Source organism: Narcine bancroftii, chromosome 6 (assembly GCF_036971445.1).
Source record: "Narcine bancroftii isolate sNarBan1 chromosome 6, sNarBan1.hap1, whole genome shotgun sequence".
Lineage (NCBI taxonomy): Eukaryota > Metazoa > Chordata > Chondrichthyes > Torpediniformes > Narcinidae > Narcine > Narcine bancroftii.
In genome coordinates this window covers 157,295,113-157,314,197 of record NC_091474.1, presented here as the reverse complement: position 1 = coordinate 157,314,197, position 19,085 = coordinate 157,295,113, and the positions used below count along the sequence as shown (strand labels likewise).

The window sequence follows — 19,085 nt, the reverse complement described above, 5'->3', positions numbered from 1 at the left end:
GTCACCACTGGAGGTGAGACCACCCTTAAAAGGCCAGGTTGCTGATGAACCAGGTAAATCATGGTGCAGTGGGAAAGGCTCCTGAGGTGCAGCAGGCCCGGTAAGTTTTCCTGTTCCCTAGGAGGGTTGGTAGTGTGAAAGGGGCTAGAACAAAAAAGGACCTGGAAAACTGTCAGATCTGGTTAAATTGTCCCAAGATGATTTGTAATCATTCCAGTCCTGAAAAACCATTCTTTATATTACAGAAATCTAAATTTGTTCATATAAATATAAAACTTGATTTCATTACAGAATTTTGGGACAAGACTTTGCAAGTAAATCATCCTACCAATGGTACATTAACTGAAGCAACTCAATTGCACACTAAATGTGCCTGCCCTTGGGATATATATTCACATCTACATTCACAAGTCAGAGCCTGTTACAATATCCCCAGTAATCAGGTTCCTTGGTTACATTAAGATCATAGAAATAATGGTACTGACTAAAAATTCCGATACTCAAACCATTTACTGGGTGGATTGTTGTTACAACACTAAATTTAATTTCTGTTTCACAATCATAATTTTTCTGCCACCACCCAGTTGTTATTAAATTCATGTTTTGGCTTGCAAGAGCTTAAATACTCATTCCTGTCATTCTCATTTTGGTAGAAAATTAACTGTTAAAAGGAAGAGATTCTTTAAAACCACTGTGCATCCCTCCTTTCCTGCACATGACCTCAATGACTCCACTAAAAGATAGGAGAGAGGACAAATAATTTATTGCATAGAGGATGTATGGAATAGTTTTTCAGAACTATGCTATTATTAGTCTTTAGGTTATAAAATGTATATTTTAGTAAAATTACTATGGGGTTCTGGAAACAGGGAAAGACACTTGCACATAAAACTTTGTATTGGCAGACACAGAGGCTCCATCAAGTAAAAACTATGAGCAGATTATTATTATTCAGTTGAAAGCCATAAAAACCAGTGATTGTTCCATTGAAAGTTTGAAACAATGAATGCTTACTCAAAAAAGACACCTGGTCAAACAGGAGGCTATCTGCTTGTTTGCACATGTTTTTGGAATTGAAACTAAAAAGAACCAGCAGTGTTCAAAACAAGTCATGTGATTATGACACTTCAAGAAAGCATCTTTATTATTATGAATCAGTTTCATCTTAAAGTCAGAATTGCAGTAACATTTGCATGTTGTGTTCTCTTTGTCAGGGGAGTGGCTTCAGAAAGGATGGCCACTTCAATTGCTTTTCTTTGTTAAGAGAGAGGAGTGCTGCTGTGACTATCATAATAGTCACTTTTGAACAACCCATATCTGGGTAAAAGAAAAAGATCATTCTTGCAGTTGGATCATAACCATTCTAATAGTTACTTCATCTAAATCCCTTGCCTAGGTTTGTGAAAGCATTGCAGAAATCACAAGTTCCGTAACATCTACACAAGAGAGGGGAATTGTGAAATCATTCATATGAAGAAACATTTCTCTGAAAGCGACTCAACAAGGATTTGTGAGTTTTAAGAAGTGTCTAGGTGTCTCGTAATACTTCATAATTACTTCTGAACATCAATTTAAAGGTTCTAAGTTTCAACACAAAATGATAAAACTGAACTTTAATAATCTATTCAGAATCATGCCTGAGCTGTAATGATTTGGGATCTGCCGCACGCACGCACGCACGCACGCACGCACGCACGCACGCACGCACGCACGCACGCACGCACGCACGCACGCACGCACGCACGCACGCACGCACGCACGCACGCACGCACGCACGCACGCACGCACGCACGCACGCACGGGTTAAGTTTGGAGTTAAATAAGATTTTATTAGTTATATAATTATTTTGAAGATTCCGTTGTCTTGGTGAATTTCTATTACTGCTGGTCTATGTCATAACAATAGTTTATGGCAAATAACCATAAATTTTGGAACCATTATTTTAAATGAGTGGCTTCCACTGTACTTTGTTATTAAAAAAAACTAGCACCATGTGAAAAAAACCTAATAACATAGAAGTGGTGGTTAACACGGCCTATTTACATACAGTGATGTATCATGATTGTTTTCAAAGCAATCTTTCCATTATAAAATTGCATAAACATTTCTAGACTGTGTTGCCATTTCAAATGTTAATATCCTTAGATTAAAGTTAATTTCTTCTCTTTGTACTGCATTCTAATATAAAAATGTAATATACAAATCCTTCCAAATGTCTTTGTCCTTTAAAGGTGAGGGAAAAAGCAACTAAAATATTGTCCAAAATATTATTTCTGAAAGAACAAAATTTAAAGTAAATGTGCTATTAAAATGTTCACATCCCCTTGAGCAACCAGAAGTGCTTTCAATCAATGAAGCACTTTCAAAGGGAGTTCAATTTGGAACGTAAGAGTTGCAACAGCCAGCTTGCAGCAGCAAGTTCCCACAAAAACAAATGTGATAATGGGGAAAAATGAGCATACTTACCCCTGTTGTGTCCCAATGTGGTCATTTACACAGGGCACTTTTAGGGTACTTTTACACAGTGTTGTGAAGTTTGTCAGCGGGGGAGCATCATGTTCATTAGGCCTTATAGAATGGCTGTGGTCCATTTACACTGCAGCCGCTACATAAAAATGTGTAAGGGTACGAATGCAAAAATTACAGGATGGAATTACATAAAATATTCCATCCCAACATTTGTACACTGCCACTGGAGAAGAAATGTTCTGCTGTTCAGCGGCTGTGTAAAAGTGCCTAATGACTGTTCTTTAGAGACAGTTATGGTTCTTTAGAGAGAGTTATGGTTTTTAGGCTGCAGGCACGTAACAGCACGATGAACGAAACTTGCTGTTACATGGGCAGTCTAAAAAGGAAAGTGCAGGAATTTTTAGTCCATTCCTGTGCCATGATTTATCCTGCAGGACGCCAAATACTTTTCAGGGGAAACCTGCAGTCTAAATCACATCGCAAAACTCACCTCATGAATTTGGCATCCAGCTGATGATGCAGCCCACGTTGCTCCATGCAAAAGCACCAGGGCTAACGTGCACAGGAATGACCACAAGGTGAGTAATTATGCTAATTTATGTTAAATTTTTCCATCATTGCTGTCTAAAAAGCACTATTAAGGGGATTAAGATATCAAAGAGAACTGCACTACTTCTTTTCAAAATAATGTCATGAGATCCATTGCACATATCTGAGATAGGAGATGGAATCTTGCTAATTTCTCAGCTTTCACCAGCGAAGGTGCAGCACCTTTGCAACATATGTCCACACTTTGCGCAGTTCATTGCTGAGGATAACATGAATATTTCCCATGCACTAACATTCACATGAGCCACAGCCAGGACAAATTGGTCGAAAGTATGTTACAGAACTTGCAATATAATGAATGCTTGTCAAAAACAATTTCATTGTTGTCAGCTTTAAGGTCAGCTGGGTGACATTTGTGGAAGCACTTAAACCATATTCAAAGAGTCTCCACTACAAGCTTATGAGGAAACCGTAATTTTCATAATACAGCACACTTCCTATTACCTGAAAACCAACCAACCCGAATTCCAAAAATCCGAAAGTTTTCTCGGGTGTGACAGGATATCACAATTTGAAAAAAAAAAGTTAATTTTTTTTTAGGATACTCTGACCCATTCCCTTTCAAATCATTCTCAGCTAAGGTGAAAACTATCCACTCAATATTATACTGTAGTCCCTTCTTTAGCTTCTGCATACCCCCAGCATGAGCTTCTGGAAAAACTGGTTCTAAGAGAGCTAATATTACACTTGTGGATACTATTTACATGCAAAATATTCTCAGAATAAATGGACCATAAATAGCCACACTGTCGCTCTCTCCCCACCCCATCCAAGCTGAGCTGCCACTCTCAGCCCGCTTACCCGCCCAAACCGCACTGCCGCTCTCACCCCACCGCATGCCCAAATCACGCTGTCTCCCCGCTTGCCCGCCCAAACCGCACTGCCGCTCTCACCCCACCGCATGCCCAAATCACGCTGTCTCCCCGCTTGCCCGCCCAAACCGCACTGCCGCTCTCACCCCACCGCATACCCAAATCACGCTGTCTCCCCGCCCAAAACACATTCTCTCCCCCTCTGTCAAATACCTTTTCAGCAGGGATCACTGAAATTCAGCATTTTCCTTCAGCAGAATCATCAGTGACCCGACTGAAAGGGTATTTGACAAAGTGTGGCTCAGGCAGACAAGCAAGAGATCTCACAGCTGAGGTGAGACCTCGGGCTCCCGGGGCAGGATTGGCAATGGCGATGAGGAAGTGTCAGGAATCGGCGACTGCATGGGGAGGTGTCAGGGATCGGCGGCAGCCGATGTAAGTATTTTCCTAATACTACTGGTCTGCTCAGATAAAATTCCCGAATTTCTGAAAAATCTGCTTAACCGAAATAGGTCTATTTCCATGCATTTTGGATAACAAGAAACGTACTGCAAAACAATTATGCATTCAAAACAAAGCAAAAGTGTATCTTTGTTGCAATTTTAAAATAAATGAAGAGTACCTAACTGTCTGTGCACCATACTCTTTCCCATGCTCCTTCAGTTCCCTTATTCTGAAAATGAGTCTGAAATAACTATTTATGCACATCAGGTAAGGCATTTTGTTCCAACAAAGAAATTGATAAAGAGCTAGAAGATGCATCTTAGTTCTCAGGAAGGATTTTTTTTTTAAATAAATAAACATTTCAGAACTAGGACTAAAAATACTGCTGTTCAGAACTAGAAAAATTCAAGAAATATATGTGATCTGCCCTTTTTGCATCTGATGAAGGAGGCTGGTGAAACTTTGTCAACAGACTTGCTAAGAGTCTTAGGCTAAAATGTTCAAAACTAGCATTAAAGTTGAACTAAGCATAAATATGGCATTGTGACATAACTTACAGCCAAAGGAAATTAATGCCCAAAGATTTTGATACAGCAGTACACGAAATCCAAGGCCTTTTGGACCACATGGAGTTTCTTGATGACCATATCACTAACTGATTAATTCCTTAAATGTTAGGTTCACAAGTTCAGGGAGCTCAAACACTGATTAATACAGTTGACGATATCCCAAGGGAGCCAAGGTTCTATGGTAAATGTCCAGTCAAAGCCAAAGAACTTATAAGAGTTAGTGCAGATCATTGTGAAACTTTCCACAAAAAAAAAATTATCTATTTCAGCATTGGCAAGAGGAAACATGTTGATCACAGTGATAGCTCCAACTCTCTTGGTTCCAGTGGACTGAAAGTTCCCAGCTTAATGTTGTAAAGCTCCATTCTCGGCCTCAAATTTCCATCATCAAACAGGTCATTTGTCTTTTCAATCCAGAGAAGTTCTGGGTGAGTACCTGGGAGAGAAAGTACTCAGGTTTTGCTGCCTGTTTGAACCACAATGCATGTATCAGAGCTCATGAACCCCACAACTTGCTGCAAAAAGGAAGTGAACTGTCGTGCCTACTTTCCATGCATTTTAATGCATTAAAACTCCTGCCAAGAAGAAATTTAAGAATCAGTTGCTGAAGTCTCTTAGATTAAATCTTGTGCATAATGTCGAAGTCTGACACAGGATCCATTCACAGTTCCAGTGAAAAATGAGGTCATTCTGCCTTATCGTGTCAGCATTGAGAGAGCAGACCCAACCAGCAGAAAAACCCATTTTCCAGCTCCTTTGAATTTCAATCAAAAACCAAACTATTTTTTAAACATGCAGAGGCCAATTTGCTTCTTTTTTAAAATATAAATTTTATTTATAAATTCAAAACCACAAAAGATTCATGCATTTTACAGTAATACAAATCTATTTCAAATACATGTGATATATATAAGAAAAAGAATGAAAAATAAAGACCCCCCTCCTCCCATAAACATTCCAACCCTCCACAAAGCAAAAAAGAATGGGAGAAGAAATCTTAAACAGGAGCACTCCTTACTATAAGTCTTCTAATATACAGAGACCTTTAGGAGAAAGGGAATCCCTGAGATTCATTCAAATATTTAGGCCTACAATTTGTAAATATGGGCTCCATATTTTCCAAAGTACATGATAATTTTCTCAAGTGATATACAATTTCCACATTCTATCTCTTCATTCCCAAATCTATAATCAGATTTCCATGTCATAGCAATACATTTTCTAGCTATTGCAAAAGCAATTGAACAAACTTCATGGATATATATTCAATTTTAATTTAGGTTTAACCCCTCTAAAATCACACAATTTTTAAAAAAAATCATTTAATTTTAATTTAGGTTTAACCCCTCTAATATCACCCAATAAAAATAACATTGGATCCTGTGGGAATTTAACCCCAATTATTGGTTCTAATAAATTACCTATTTCCAATCAAAAAGGTTTCACCTTAGGACACTGCAAGTAGAATACAAAAATGTACCAACTTCCTGTTCACATTTGAAACATAATGCACTGGAAAGATACTATTGATACTGCCAACAACATATTGGAGGATGGATGAAACAGCATCATTATCTTCGCCCAGGCCAACATCCCCAGCAGAGAGACTCTATTGACACTAGATCAGCTACATTGGGCAGGCCACTTAGTTTACATTGCTGACACCAGACCCTTGAAGCAAAAACTCAATCAAACTTCTGTCACAGTAGAAGATTACCAGGAAGACCAAAGGAAAAGAGTTAAAGATGTGTTAAACAGCTACTTGAAAAGTATGCAACATCTCTACTAATTCCTGGAATTCTCTAGCCCATAACTGCCCACAGTAGAGAGAAACAAATGGGGTGGGGTGGGGGGGTGATATTGAGTATCTCAGGTTTATGAATTAGGGCTATATAGAAACCTTTTGTAAAGAGCAGAGAGAGCTCAGCACTTCACAAGTTACTCACCCACCTACCACCCCAAGCACCTTCAAATCAAAGTCTATCTTAACCACATCAGATACCTTGGAACCCACCACATACAAGTGGAAGTAAATCATTCTCAATCCCCTGAGACTCTCTTAGAAGAAAAGTTCTATTGTAATCATAAGATTCTGAAACTATCAGGAAAAGGGAGTATGTACAATATTCCAGTCTTGAACTGCTCTAAAAACACAATGCTGGAGAAACTTAGCAGGCCAAACCATGTTCTTCATGTCTTCGACTTTGCTCTATAAAGGACCTGGTTCGACCTGCTGAGTTTCTCCAGCATTGTGTTTTTACTTCAACCATGGTGTCTGCAGACTTTCGTGTTTTACTTTGGACGACCGTAATTTCTGTTTCACCTTGTTCCCTGTTCTTGAGGGATTAGGTATCCCAAAGATATGTCTTCATCACCTTTTCCATCTCTCCTCTTCACATCATGCATCAATAGATATATACTGAATCTTCATTATCCACTGATTTACTATATTGAAAATCCACACACTTTTGACACACAATGTTAAATTGGCTGAATGTGCAGGGCTCAGAGGTGGCCTGGGTATGTGCCCAGAGCTGGCATTGGGGTTAGGAACAAAGAGTAAGCTTTTGAAAATATGAGGGAAATAGTGGCGACATTGTGAAACTTGACAATATTTCATCTTAAATCTTCAGGTCAGTCTGGGGATTTGATTTCTGAAATGATACGTTTGATTTAATTACTAGTAAAACAGTGGATATGAAAATAAAAGCTTAAGAAAGGTACTTTTGAAGTACTGTTTTAGCTCAGAAGGAATATACATATAATATTACTCTACAGGTTTTACAAAGGTCAGTTAAACATTTAGTTTGGTATATTTCAAATGTGCATCATTGCACATATGTTTTGGATAAACAAAAATAATATACACTACAACAACTTCATTGCTGTTTAGAATTGTTACAGTTAAGACAATGGGAATAATGACATAAATAGTGAGCTCCAGCCAAGATTTATTATTGCACCGTTCTGGAGCCTGCGCCCAATCTGGGAAATGATATGCAAGGTAATGTTTTCATTTTAATGCTTTGCAGCATATGAAGACTGATCCCACCATGAGTGTGAGATTTTATTTCAGGCTTCCTGTAGTGACAATGCATCTGATCTGTGAATCTGCTGTACAGATCACAATACACAGAACACATACACCAATCAAACTTGATAGAAACAAGATATTTTCTTGCAATTACTTGACTATAAGTTTTTTAATTAACTGAAAGAATGCTTTTGAAATTCTGCTCTCTTTGTATATCCATTTATGGGATGATCTTGCATTTTGAAAACCCACGCAAATCCATACATATAATTTTCTATCCATTTTAAATTGAGAGATGAAGCCTTGTAGTAAAAATTGGCAATTCATCAGAAATCAAAACTTACTTTTTAAAAAACTTTTCATGTTGTTTTGATTTTATCTTTCCAGATGCTACTTTTCTTTTTAAAAAAAGGATGGATATTTGCACTAATGATTGGATTATCTCAAGAATTCCAAGATGATTGTTTAGCAGAAATTATAAAATAGAAGAGACTGAAAAAATAATAAATTTGACCTCCTAATAACTACACAGACAACAAACAGCTGGCATTAGTTGCTTTTAACAGTCTATGTAATCTCCAAACATACATTACCATTGGAGTTATTAAGTAAATATTTGTCAGTAACCAGACATTTTACCAGAAATAGTGAGCACCCTTGAAATGCATTTATCCAGCACCATTTAGATTCATTGAACTATTACTTATAAAAATTATAAACTAGTTTTAGTCAGAAAATTATATAATTTTCTACAACTGCATAATACATTCTACCCATTAGTGGATCAACAATTTGGAAACCATTCCTCCTCCTCTCCTTACAATCACACATTCAGATGCTCCTTTCTATGTTGGACACAGGCAAGGCCCCAGCCGCTAGGGTATAGACAGTTATCTGCCTGCCCAAAGACACCAGCTTCTCTTAAGGAAAGAAAAGTTGCCCCATAATTTTGTGCTTGATGTTTTGAAGCAAGAGAAGGGAAAGCAAATTATTATTTTCTAAAAGCAATTCTGTCATAAGTACATTAAGCCTTTGGGAATATGGTTAGCTGGAGTGGGGTAACACTCTGTGTACAGAATAACATTCTTGCTATTGTGCTGCTATGTACTGACTATTTTAATTATTACATTTGATATAAACACCTTTTAGCAACAAAAAATTATCAAGATAAAGTTTGCTTCTATTAACTTGATTTGGATATCAGGATAGATAATATTTAAATTAGAATGTAGTTTGAGAATTCATATTGTTGATCCATGCACCTTGACAGAAATCGATGAATTTAAAGCAAGTGGCTAATAAATTAATTATAAACTCCACTTTGCTGAATTTTAAATGGGAAATCAATCTCTACAGAAGTGAAACAACATGGTAAAAAAAAGTATGTTCATAAGGTCACAAGTTAAAGGCACAGAAGCAGGCCACTAGGCCCATCGAGTCTGTGCCGTGATTCTACACTAAGATGAATTACACTCACACCTAGTTCCAATTTCCAGCCTTTTCCCATACCTTTGATATCCTTACAAATGAGATATCGATCCATTTCCTGTTTAAATACTCCCAGTGATCTGGTCTCCACTGCTTTGTGTGGCAGTGAGTTCCACAGATCCATGACCCTCTGACTGAAGATGTTCTTCTTCCTCTCTGTTCTAATTGGACAACTTCTAATATTAAGACTATGACCTCTTGTCCTCAATTCACCCATCAAGGGGAACATCTTATCCGCATTCACTCTGTCAAAACCTTTCAATATTCGAAATGTCTCTATGAGATCCCACCTCACTCTCCTATACGCCAACGAGTACAATCCTACAGCTGCCAAACGTTCCCCATACTCCAGCCCCTGCATTCCAGGAATCATCCAGGTAAATCTCTTCTGCACCTTTCCCAACAACATCACATTTTTTTCTAAGATAGGGGGCCCAAAACTGAACACAGTACTCCAAATGGGGTCTCACCGGTGCCCCAAAGAGTCTCATTAACACCCTTCTACTCTTGTACACTATACATCTTGAAATTAATGTGAGCATAGCATTCATCTTGTTCACTACCAATCCCACCTGGGCAGTAACGTTATAACAAACTCAAAAGTGGATTCTAGAACATGGTTCTTTCTCCTGCAGAGTCATGGAGAAGTTGGTTGGTGATGTGGTTAATAGAAGAAACATGGATTGATGCAATCAGTTCAGATCACACAGATCTAGGATGGTGCCATCCTAAAGCAAGCCTTATTCTCTTTGTGCATTCAGCTGTTAACATATCTGCTTCAGAAACATGGCTACATTATGTGACTAAAGAAATTCAATAAATTAAACAATAATCTTAAAACATTAAGTCAACTGGTATCTAATTAGAGATTATATTATCGATAAAAGAAATATCTGCTTTCAATGTCTCATCTACTTTTGTTTCAAAACACCTCAAAATGTTGTATCCTTTGAATCAAAACTTTGAGGTAAATAACCAATACTATTGTTGAAAGTAGCAATCCCTCTTCCTGGCACAAGGACATAGGGAAAGGAGACCTTTACATCACATACACTCTCATAATATGTCTTTGTGACTTAAGCTGCACATCTGAGTAATAATTTACAATAAATAAATAATATAATTAGAAAGTTTATGACTACAGGACTATACATGCCTTTCACAGTTCAAAATACTGTTCCTGATTTTCTAAGCAAATATCAACAATTGTACAGAGAACAGTCAATATTTCCCTGCACGTGCAAGTTTGGGAATCCCACAAATCTGTACCTGAACAAAAAATACTAATCAACAGCACTTAACTAACTCACAGGAGAGCAGCTTCATTTGTAGGGATGGAAGAGCAGTGAGGAAATTATGGTAACTTTTATTAAACTGAAATTTTAGCATGCATTGGAAAGGCTAAGACTTGCTAGAAGGTAAGACATTTTTATTTGATATGTTCCTGAAGCCTGGAAACATATATTGCTTTGATAAATTTGAGAGCTAGCTAAGGTTGGGAGAGGCATTGCTTCACCAGCTGTCAACAGTGGTTTTGAAGGAGGGATTGTTCTTGCTCCCACTCCCCAAAGCACCACCTCCAGCATTACAGTGTTTATGTGCAAAGGCATTATCATTTTTAAGAGCCCTATCCTTGAGCCAGTGGCCAAATTTGTCCACTAAGTTGCCTCCAGTGATCTGGGGGAGCAAAATGCATTGTGGGGAGGGGTTGAGATGGGAGGGTGGGTGGAGGAGAGCCAGAAGTGAGCATGCAACTAACATGCTGCTAACTGCAAACACCGACCAAGATTTTTGTGCTGCAGCGTAAGGAAGATCTTAATGCAAAGATCATCAATTATGAGCTAGGACAACACTTTGGGTCACAACCGACCTTAAGCAAGGGAATGAGAAAAATGACCGAATACTCTGAGCCATGACCAGAGGGAATCATTTCCAGCTAAAAGTTGCTAGTGTGCATACTTGTAAAGAACTACTTCGTACAGTTATGATGCCTACAAACCGTCTGAATAGCTTGCAATGCTCACCAAGCAAAACAATGTGACACAGTGCAAAAGAGAAGATGGTTCTTTAGAAGAATACATCTCCAACTGCTGTCAAATGTGGATTGGTTCAGAAAAAAAACATAGAACAATTGATTTTTTTTAAAAAAACAAGGAAATCATCAAGGACTGCATGGAATATCTGTCTACAGGTATAAAATGTATCCTTTACAAGACATTAGTGGGACTACACTTGGAGTATTGTGTGCAGTTCTGGTTGCCTATCTATAAGAAAGGATGTCATTATGCTGGAAAGAGTACAGAAACGATGCACAAGGATATTACTGTACTAGGAGAGCATGGGTCACAAGGAGAGACTAGATAACTGAGGGGTTTTTCCCCTAGAACATAAGAGGCTAAAGGATGCCTTTATATAGGAAATCATATTGGACATAAATCAGGTGAATGATCACTGTCCTTCTTCAAGGTAGGTGCCTACACTAGCAAGGGCAAGTTGGGTTGAAAGACACGGTTTATGTGCTGTAAAACCTTATGACTCTCTGACTTTAACAAGAATGAAACTGGTGATTCAGACCTAATCTACATTATAAAAATGCAAAAACATTAGAAATAGAGACAGGAGGAGAACTTCGAGTAACTCGTGCCTGTGATGTAATGTGTAAAAGAACTGTGTCACTTTTGTCCACTGACCACATCAATATCTAAACATCCATACACAGTAAATAACAGTGAAGGAAACCATATTTGATCAAGTGAAAATCTATGGGGAAAGTATGGCCTTATATTTTGTTTAAAAATTAGGTGTCTATTTTGAGGAGATTACTTTTGGATGCAATCTTAAAAGAATTCACCAAGGAAAGAAATAAAAACTAACATAACAGAATGGTCAGTTTGAAATTTCTGACTGAAGGAATAGTTGATGCAATTAAACTGGAATTGGATCAGGATTCAGGAGACAATGCTCATATCTATGGGAAAAGAACAGAGGATTGAGAAATCAAGGAGCCAGGATAGGAACCCACAGAATACATAACAATAATGGCTAGATTTTCATTATTAATTATGCTTGAGGTATAAAAAGGGTAATCTCCCACTTCTTAATAGTATCCTGGGAACTTTTACATCAATCAACAACTCCTCTAAAAGGTGCTAACTTCAACAATGCAACAGTGCAACATAAGCAAAAATTTGACAAGTACTGAACTTTAATCTTGCTCAGTTGGAGTCAACAGTTCCAATTTGATCTGCTGGCTTGCAGCCCCAGAAACTTCAGCAAGTCTTAGCCTTTCCAATGCATGCTGCCAAACATGAATCTCCACAATTACCAAGTGATGGGGCACCTGTCAGCACATTCCACCCTGGACTCTCTATCAAGTCCAGCCTTGTTGGCATTACATAAGTGGAATTGCCTCTCTGATCTGATACCAATTCAGGCCCATTGACATCAATGAGAATTAAAGCCATGCAGTTTAGGTAAGGAAAACTTAAGTGTTTTAATTACTTTTTTTAAGATTTATTTCAATTTTTTTTAATTTCTGAATTTTAGATGCATTTTGAGAACAAAACCTATACAGTTTTTCCTGGAGGTAAACCTCTGCCTCCAGCTTTGCCTTCTGTCAACACCTGTCAAGAACATTTGGGATTCCTGCCTCAACACTTGGCTCTCATTGATAACTTAACTGGAGGATGCAGTTTGCATCAGGGCCAAGTAAGGGGGGGTTGACATGAACCACAGATGGATAATCTGAGAGATTAGTGTGGTCCTTTAGGAATGGTGCCTGGCACAAAACCACTTTGCCAGATTTTCTCACTAAGGCTAATTAGAATAAAATAATGATTAAAAGTATTTTTGTAACTTTAATAAAAATGCAGCAAGCACCCAACATTAGAGTCAAGTATGAGAAAATAGTGAAGATTGAAGAATCAAAGACACTACCACATGTTATATTGTCAGAATTTCCATAATACCCACTCCTCCCAATTAGTATGTACAAGATAGAATAATATGTTAGGAATATATGAATAGTAAATGATAAATAAATGTAGATGTTTTCTCTTTCTCCTCTCTTGTCTTTTTCTTTGGGGAGAGGAAGGGAGGGGGATAAAAAGAAAATATCATTTTGTATTATTTGTATCACTGTTATATAATGAAGAATTAATTGATGTATTGATGCAAATGAAAAATAAAATTTTCAAAAATAGTTATATTGTCAAAATTGTCTTCCATTGAAGCCAGGCTCCATATCAAGAGTGTGTTTTGAAAATAAAGCTCCTATAATATCCTTTAATACTAATAGTCACAGTAAATTCAGATAATAACATCCATTGATGCAAAATATGGAAGTCAGATGGAAAAAAATGAAAAGATTCAGTATTGCATGATGAACCATGGTAAATATCTCTTAATCTTCTTGTACGTTATTGCTATTGTATCCCAATTCTAAAATATACATTTAAGAAAGCAGGGACGTCCATATAAAATTAACACATTCAAATGGAGTTTGTTAGTGAGTACTGCCAACTTCTTGGGCAAGCGTAGATCAGGCTCATTTTGGTGTCTCTTTGATGTACTTTCTTTTCACTCAACTGATCAGGACTTGTATGTTGTTAGTAGCAATTAAATAAATATGCATTACCTTGGAAGAGTTTTAATGCTAAATTAGCCACCACACCCTTCAGAAAATTGAAATGGCAGAACTTGCCTTCAGCAATTAACAAAATAAAAACAGTAAAACATATGCAATTATTAACATATAGAGTTACAATTAAAAGTTGTAGTTGCTTCTCTTCCACTGAGAGACTGTAGAGAAAAAAAAATTGTTCAAAAGCTTACTGTAATAATTAATACTACACAGGGAATGACATATCCAATACTATCTGGGAAAGTAAACAATGAGGATGCAAAGATAAATAAATTAATTTGGCAATTAAGTGATAAATGGAGGAAATTCAACATTATGAGCTTAGTCATTTTGCTAAGTGGAATAGAATGTGAAAGACTGAGAAATGTGGATGTCCAGAGGTATTACAATATAATTGCTGACAAAATATATCCATATACAAGTGAAAGGGAATCAGAAGTGTACAAAGGGAATTAAGACTTCTATACAAATATGTGCAAGCACATCCCAAATCTATTTATTTTATGGGTCTGCAGATGGCCTGGGTCTTGCTCATTCCACATTATGCACAGCCTCTCTGGTCAACATTGAAAGAGAAAGAAAGACTAGCTTCAACTGAGATGCCCATATCTTTAGAACTACGCATCACAAAAGATGTGCACATAAGTCAATTTCTCTGCCATGCTAACAAAACTGAGTCTGTAGAAATGCTTTTAATTATGTGGTTGACCAATAATCAGGAAATAAAACAATAGCCCATTACAAGCAACTGTATGTAAAGCTAACTCACAATATCAAAATACTGCAAGGGTGAAAATGGCATTCTAAAATCAAATCTACAAACAATGACTCAGACGCCAACTGGACATTGCCCAATTCCTAAATACCCAATAAGTGGTAGGACCAGACAACAAGGTCAAAATTAGTAAGATTTTAACTAGATCAAAAATCAGCACGTTTTTTTTTTAATCTTAAGACTTAACACTTTCAGGTGGATTTGGGGTATTCATGCTTTAGTTCTTTTCAAATCAGAGAAAAGAAGAAAGTAAAATCATTGTGTTGGGTTAAAGATAGGACATTGTTTGAAACCATTGAGCCTTGAAAATATTTAACACAATTGTATTTATATTCTCTGAATAATTACTTTGCAATCACATTCAACAATATCAATTTGATAGGGGATGGTTCCTTGTGTAAAGTAGCTAAAAAATCTGACAGGTCATTAAGATCAATCAATATGTTCTGCAGATTAGGTCACGATTAAACTATTGGATACTTTCTGAAGGGTTGGTACATTTCTCTTTTAAATGACGTTGTTGCACCCAAAAAAAAATGGCTTCTTCCAGGATGTAGGATGTTGCTGTGCATGTACAGGAAGTGATGGGCAATGCATGATTTTGATGCACAGCTGTGCCCTGTGACAAATGCAATGAAATTTGTAGCATCCCCAAGCATTTAGAGATCAATGGAGGATGATCATTTTGCTCAAGGCAGCCCTTCCAGGTTCAGTCAGCCTGCTGACAATCTTGAAACCAGGTTGGCATTTTTCAGGTGGTCCTTCCCATCATTTGGCAAATGTCGAGTTTGATCTCCTGAACTACCAAATTCCACTCTGTGACTCCCCATAGATGCTTCAACATTGACATCCCAACACACCTCACCCCCAAGACACAAGCCTAAGGACCAATCTCGAAAGATTTAAGTAAGGTTTGTTTGCTTGCCTGCTATCCAATCTTAATTACTGGATTGAATTTACCATCACATCCTGTATTGATCTTGGGGAATCACATTTTTTTTTCAAACCAAGTTTTAACCAATTCAACACAGCTCAGTGTTGCGGGGGGGGGGGGGGGGGGTGTGCAGAATAATCATTAATGAGACCACCCCCCTCCCTTCATTAATAAAGATCCTGGGAAGCAAATTGTTCAAACCATTGAGGCCAGATTATGCTATTTTATGACCCCCATATCCTTGAATGAAATAAATACTCTTTGATGTTCATTTCACGTCCTTAAAAACAAGTGGGATAGAGGTTTCCAGAAATATATTTCTATCCCATTTGTTTTTAAGGACGTGAAATGAACATCAATAACTATTTCATTCAAGGATATGGGGTCATAAAATCAAACCTTCTCTAATTTAATATTGTTATCATAAAAGTGTTCCGATTTATCCAAATCGCGATAGATTTTCATTAGAAAAACATTTCGTAGCAATAGATAATACCGTGTGTCCCATTCAGAAAAAGAGACCTCCAAGTCATTGACACGCTGATCGACGGCGTCACCCACACCCACTGAGTGAGACGGGCTCTTGGCAACAGCAATCAAAGCAAGTTGCTTCTTCAGTGAAACAAAGGGGATAAGTTACACGGTCAATGCTCCGGCCAAAGTTCGGAATGTGTGTGCGAAAAGGAGGGCGATCCCGAGATTTGTGTCCCGTCAGTCGAGTGAACGTTCCCGGCCGTGGGGAGGGGGTTCAGCCCGATGGAGGGGGTGCCTCAGTCACCCCTTTCCACGGAACAGCCACCCCCAGCATTCGCTTCGACCCTATGACTGGCGGCAAGGACATTTCGTTCTTAAGGCTCGGATCATCAAGCATCTTTACTCCTGTTCTGCCTGAGCTGGAGGTCAGACCACATGCTCTACAATCACTTACCAACAGGACAGCGGGAAATACCACGCTCAGTAGAAATGCAAGGCCGACGACATTTGCCATCTTCATTTTATAATAATTTAAAAAATCCGGCCAGGAAATCCCCTTTAATCAGTAATGTGGAGCTGCCTTGAACTGAGTTAATGCGTCTGAGCTCCGAACTAATATAGTCTCTGCTTCCCAGCGTCATTGGCCCACAAACACCCACCCACACAGAGATAAGGACTGGCCTGCGGCAACTCTGCCTGAGTCACCTGAGGAGGAGATGGGAGCTTGGTCTTTCGGATTTTAGAGTCAGAATGGTCGATCTCTGGTTTGAAACAAGATATTTCATGGCCAGGGCTGGTGTGGCCGCCCGACAGGAGTTTCCAGGTTCTGCTTTAGTTTTTGGTGGAGCCCCCTTTTTCACGAAAGCCAAAGAGACCGGGGTGGGTTTTTTTTTTGACGGAAACCATGCGGTGCCCCGATTGAATATTCTCCCGTTGTGAGCGGGGCGAAGTGCTGCCTTGCACCCGGCTTTGTCCAGAGCCGGCTTTAGTTGGTGCGGTCAAACCTGTTGCTCTGAGCTGGACGGTACAGGTACCTCCTTCCCCGGGTGTCCCCCCACCCGTTATCCGAAATAGCTTAAAGCCAAGAAGCAATTACCATTCAATTTTCCCTGGGTGTCCACCCCCCCCAAAAAAAAACTTTCCAAATAACACACAAAACTTAAAATAACACGAACATATATAGTGAAAGCAGGAATGATAGATGTACAGTAGAAACAGTGTCGATTCACTTGGCGGCGCCACTCTCCTCGGTAGCCGGTCGCTGCAAAACAATACGCTGTTTTCGCTTCTCGCCCTTTTTTTGATCATAAAAGCGAAAAATCTTCCGGATTTCTTTCGGACAGGTCTTCCGTGAAAGCGTAAAGCGAACTTCGGAAAAGCGCTCTTGCTGTGAAGTCGGCTGCCGACGGGTACAAACAGAGGAGGTGTCGTGCCTGCCAGTCGCTCCCGCCTGCGCGGAGGTGGCACCGGGATGATCGTCAGGGGCCAATGGCTTCACCTTGGGCTAAGTGCTGTGCTGTGGTCGTGTTGACAATGTCAGCGTTAGTCTTCTATTATTCCATTTGGGAGTGGGAGATGTTCTAGTTGGCACTTGATTTTCTCTGTGTTTTTCCTCAAGCCAGCTTTCTGAAAGATCAATTTGTTTTCACTCCTAATTCCCATTGTTTTGAGCACAAATATTAAGGATTGAAACAAACCATAAAGCTCCAGTAATAATAAATTGTCATTTAATCTACTGTCAAGTTAAAACAGTCTAATTTTACAATGAAAACTTATTTCTGCCCTAATTCCCTTTCAATTTTACATTTTATCATGAGATCCAGTGGGGTAACAGTCACTTCTGGGCCACAGGCCCACACTGCACAACTGCACCCAGGTAACCAATTAACCTTCTAACCCTGTTGGAAGGATGGAAGGAAAGCAGAGCACCAGGAGGAAACCTAAATGCAGTCACAATGAGAACATCACTTCAAAGAGTGCCAGATTCAAACCCAGGTGGCTGGAACTGTAATACCATTATGCTAACCACTAACTGTGCTGGCCAACCATTCCATTGTGCTTACCCAGTGGAGTCATAGATCAGACAGCATAGCAACAGGCTGTTCAACACACAGAGCCTGCACAAGCTTCCAGGGTTCATTTTTCCACCAATCCCATTTTATTTGCCCCCACCCATTCATCTTCATACTAAGGTCAATTTACACTGTCCATCCCACACATCTTTTGGATATTAGACAAAACTGGAACAGCCAGATGGGCCCAGGGAGATTGCACCTGGATTGCTGGAGCTTGGCCTGCAAGATACTAACTTTGCTATCTGCTGCACTTCATTGTTGTCCTGCTTCAATATTTTAGTTTCACATTATAGTTTCTACCAAGTTAACTATGAATATCTTCACACAATAAATATAATTAGAAAATGTTCTGCTTATCTTCTGCCTGCTTCCTCTTCAAACAGACCACTCTATTGGAGGTAAATCTGACTACATTGACCTTGAGAAGCCAGGCATTGAATTCTATACCAATGGTCTGAGGCTGTCCTGAATAGAAACTACAATGACAAATTGTAGTTGGGGTGTGGGCACCAGGAGTTACTTTACTCATTCTTGCTCATACTTTTCATGACTTGTGGAGGCCTGTAGATGAATCACTTCACATACTGATATCAGTTTCATCATGCCCAGCTGCAGCCAAGCAGCAGAAAGGAAATGTGATAACACTATCAACAATACCAAAAGACTGGAGTTGAAGGATGATAGGTTTTAGTACCATAAGACTTGGACCATGCTCCTGTTCTGGCATCCTGATCCCAGGCATCATACTGAGGGAGGTAC

General features: G+C 38.8%; 1 protein-coding gene and 1 long non-coding RNA gene across 2 annotated transcripts in view; one reads left to right on the top strand and one right to left on the bottom strand.

Annotated features, from left to right (window-relative positions):
* The window catches only part of LOC138736635 (syndecan-1-like), a 45,799-nt gene extending 28,942 nt beyond the window's left edge, over positions 1-16,857 (bottom strand). Inside the window, exon 1 of the mRNA XM_069886455.1 lies at positions 16,706-16,857. Coding sequence (XP_069742556.1) covers positions 16,706-16,771 — 66 coding nt within the window. The 5' untranslated portion in view covers positions 16,772-16,857. The remainder of the gene's footprint in view (positions 1-16,705) is intronic.
* LOC138736636 (uncharacterized) lies at positions 16,463-17,987 on the top strand. Its single transcript, XR_011340463.1, has 2 exons — positions 16,463-17,074; positions 17,595-17,987. It is a non-coding gene; the product is annotated as an uncharacterized lncRNA (long non-coding RNA).
* The last annotated feature ends 1,098 nt before the right edge of the window (positions 17,988-19,085 follow it).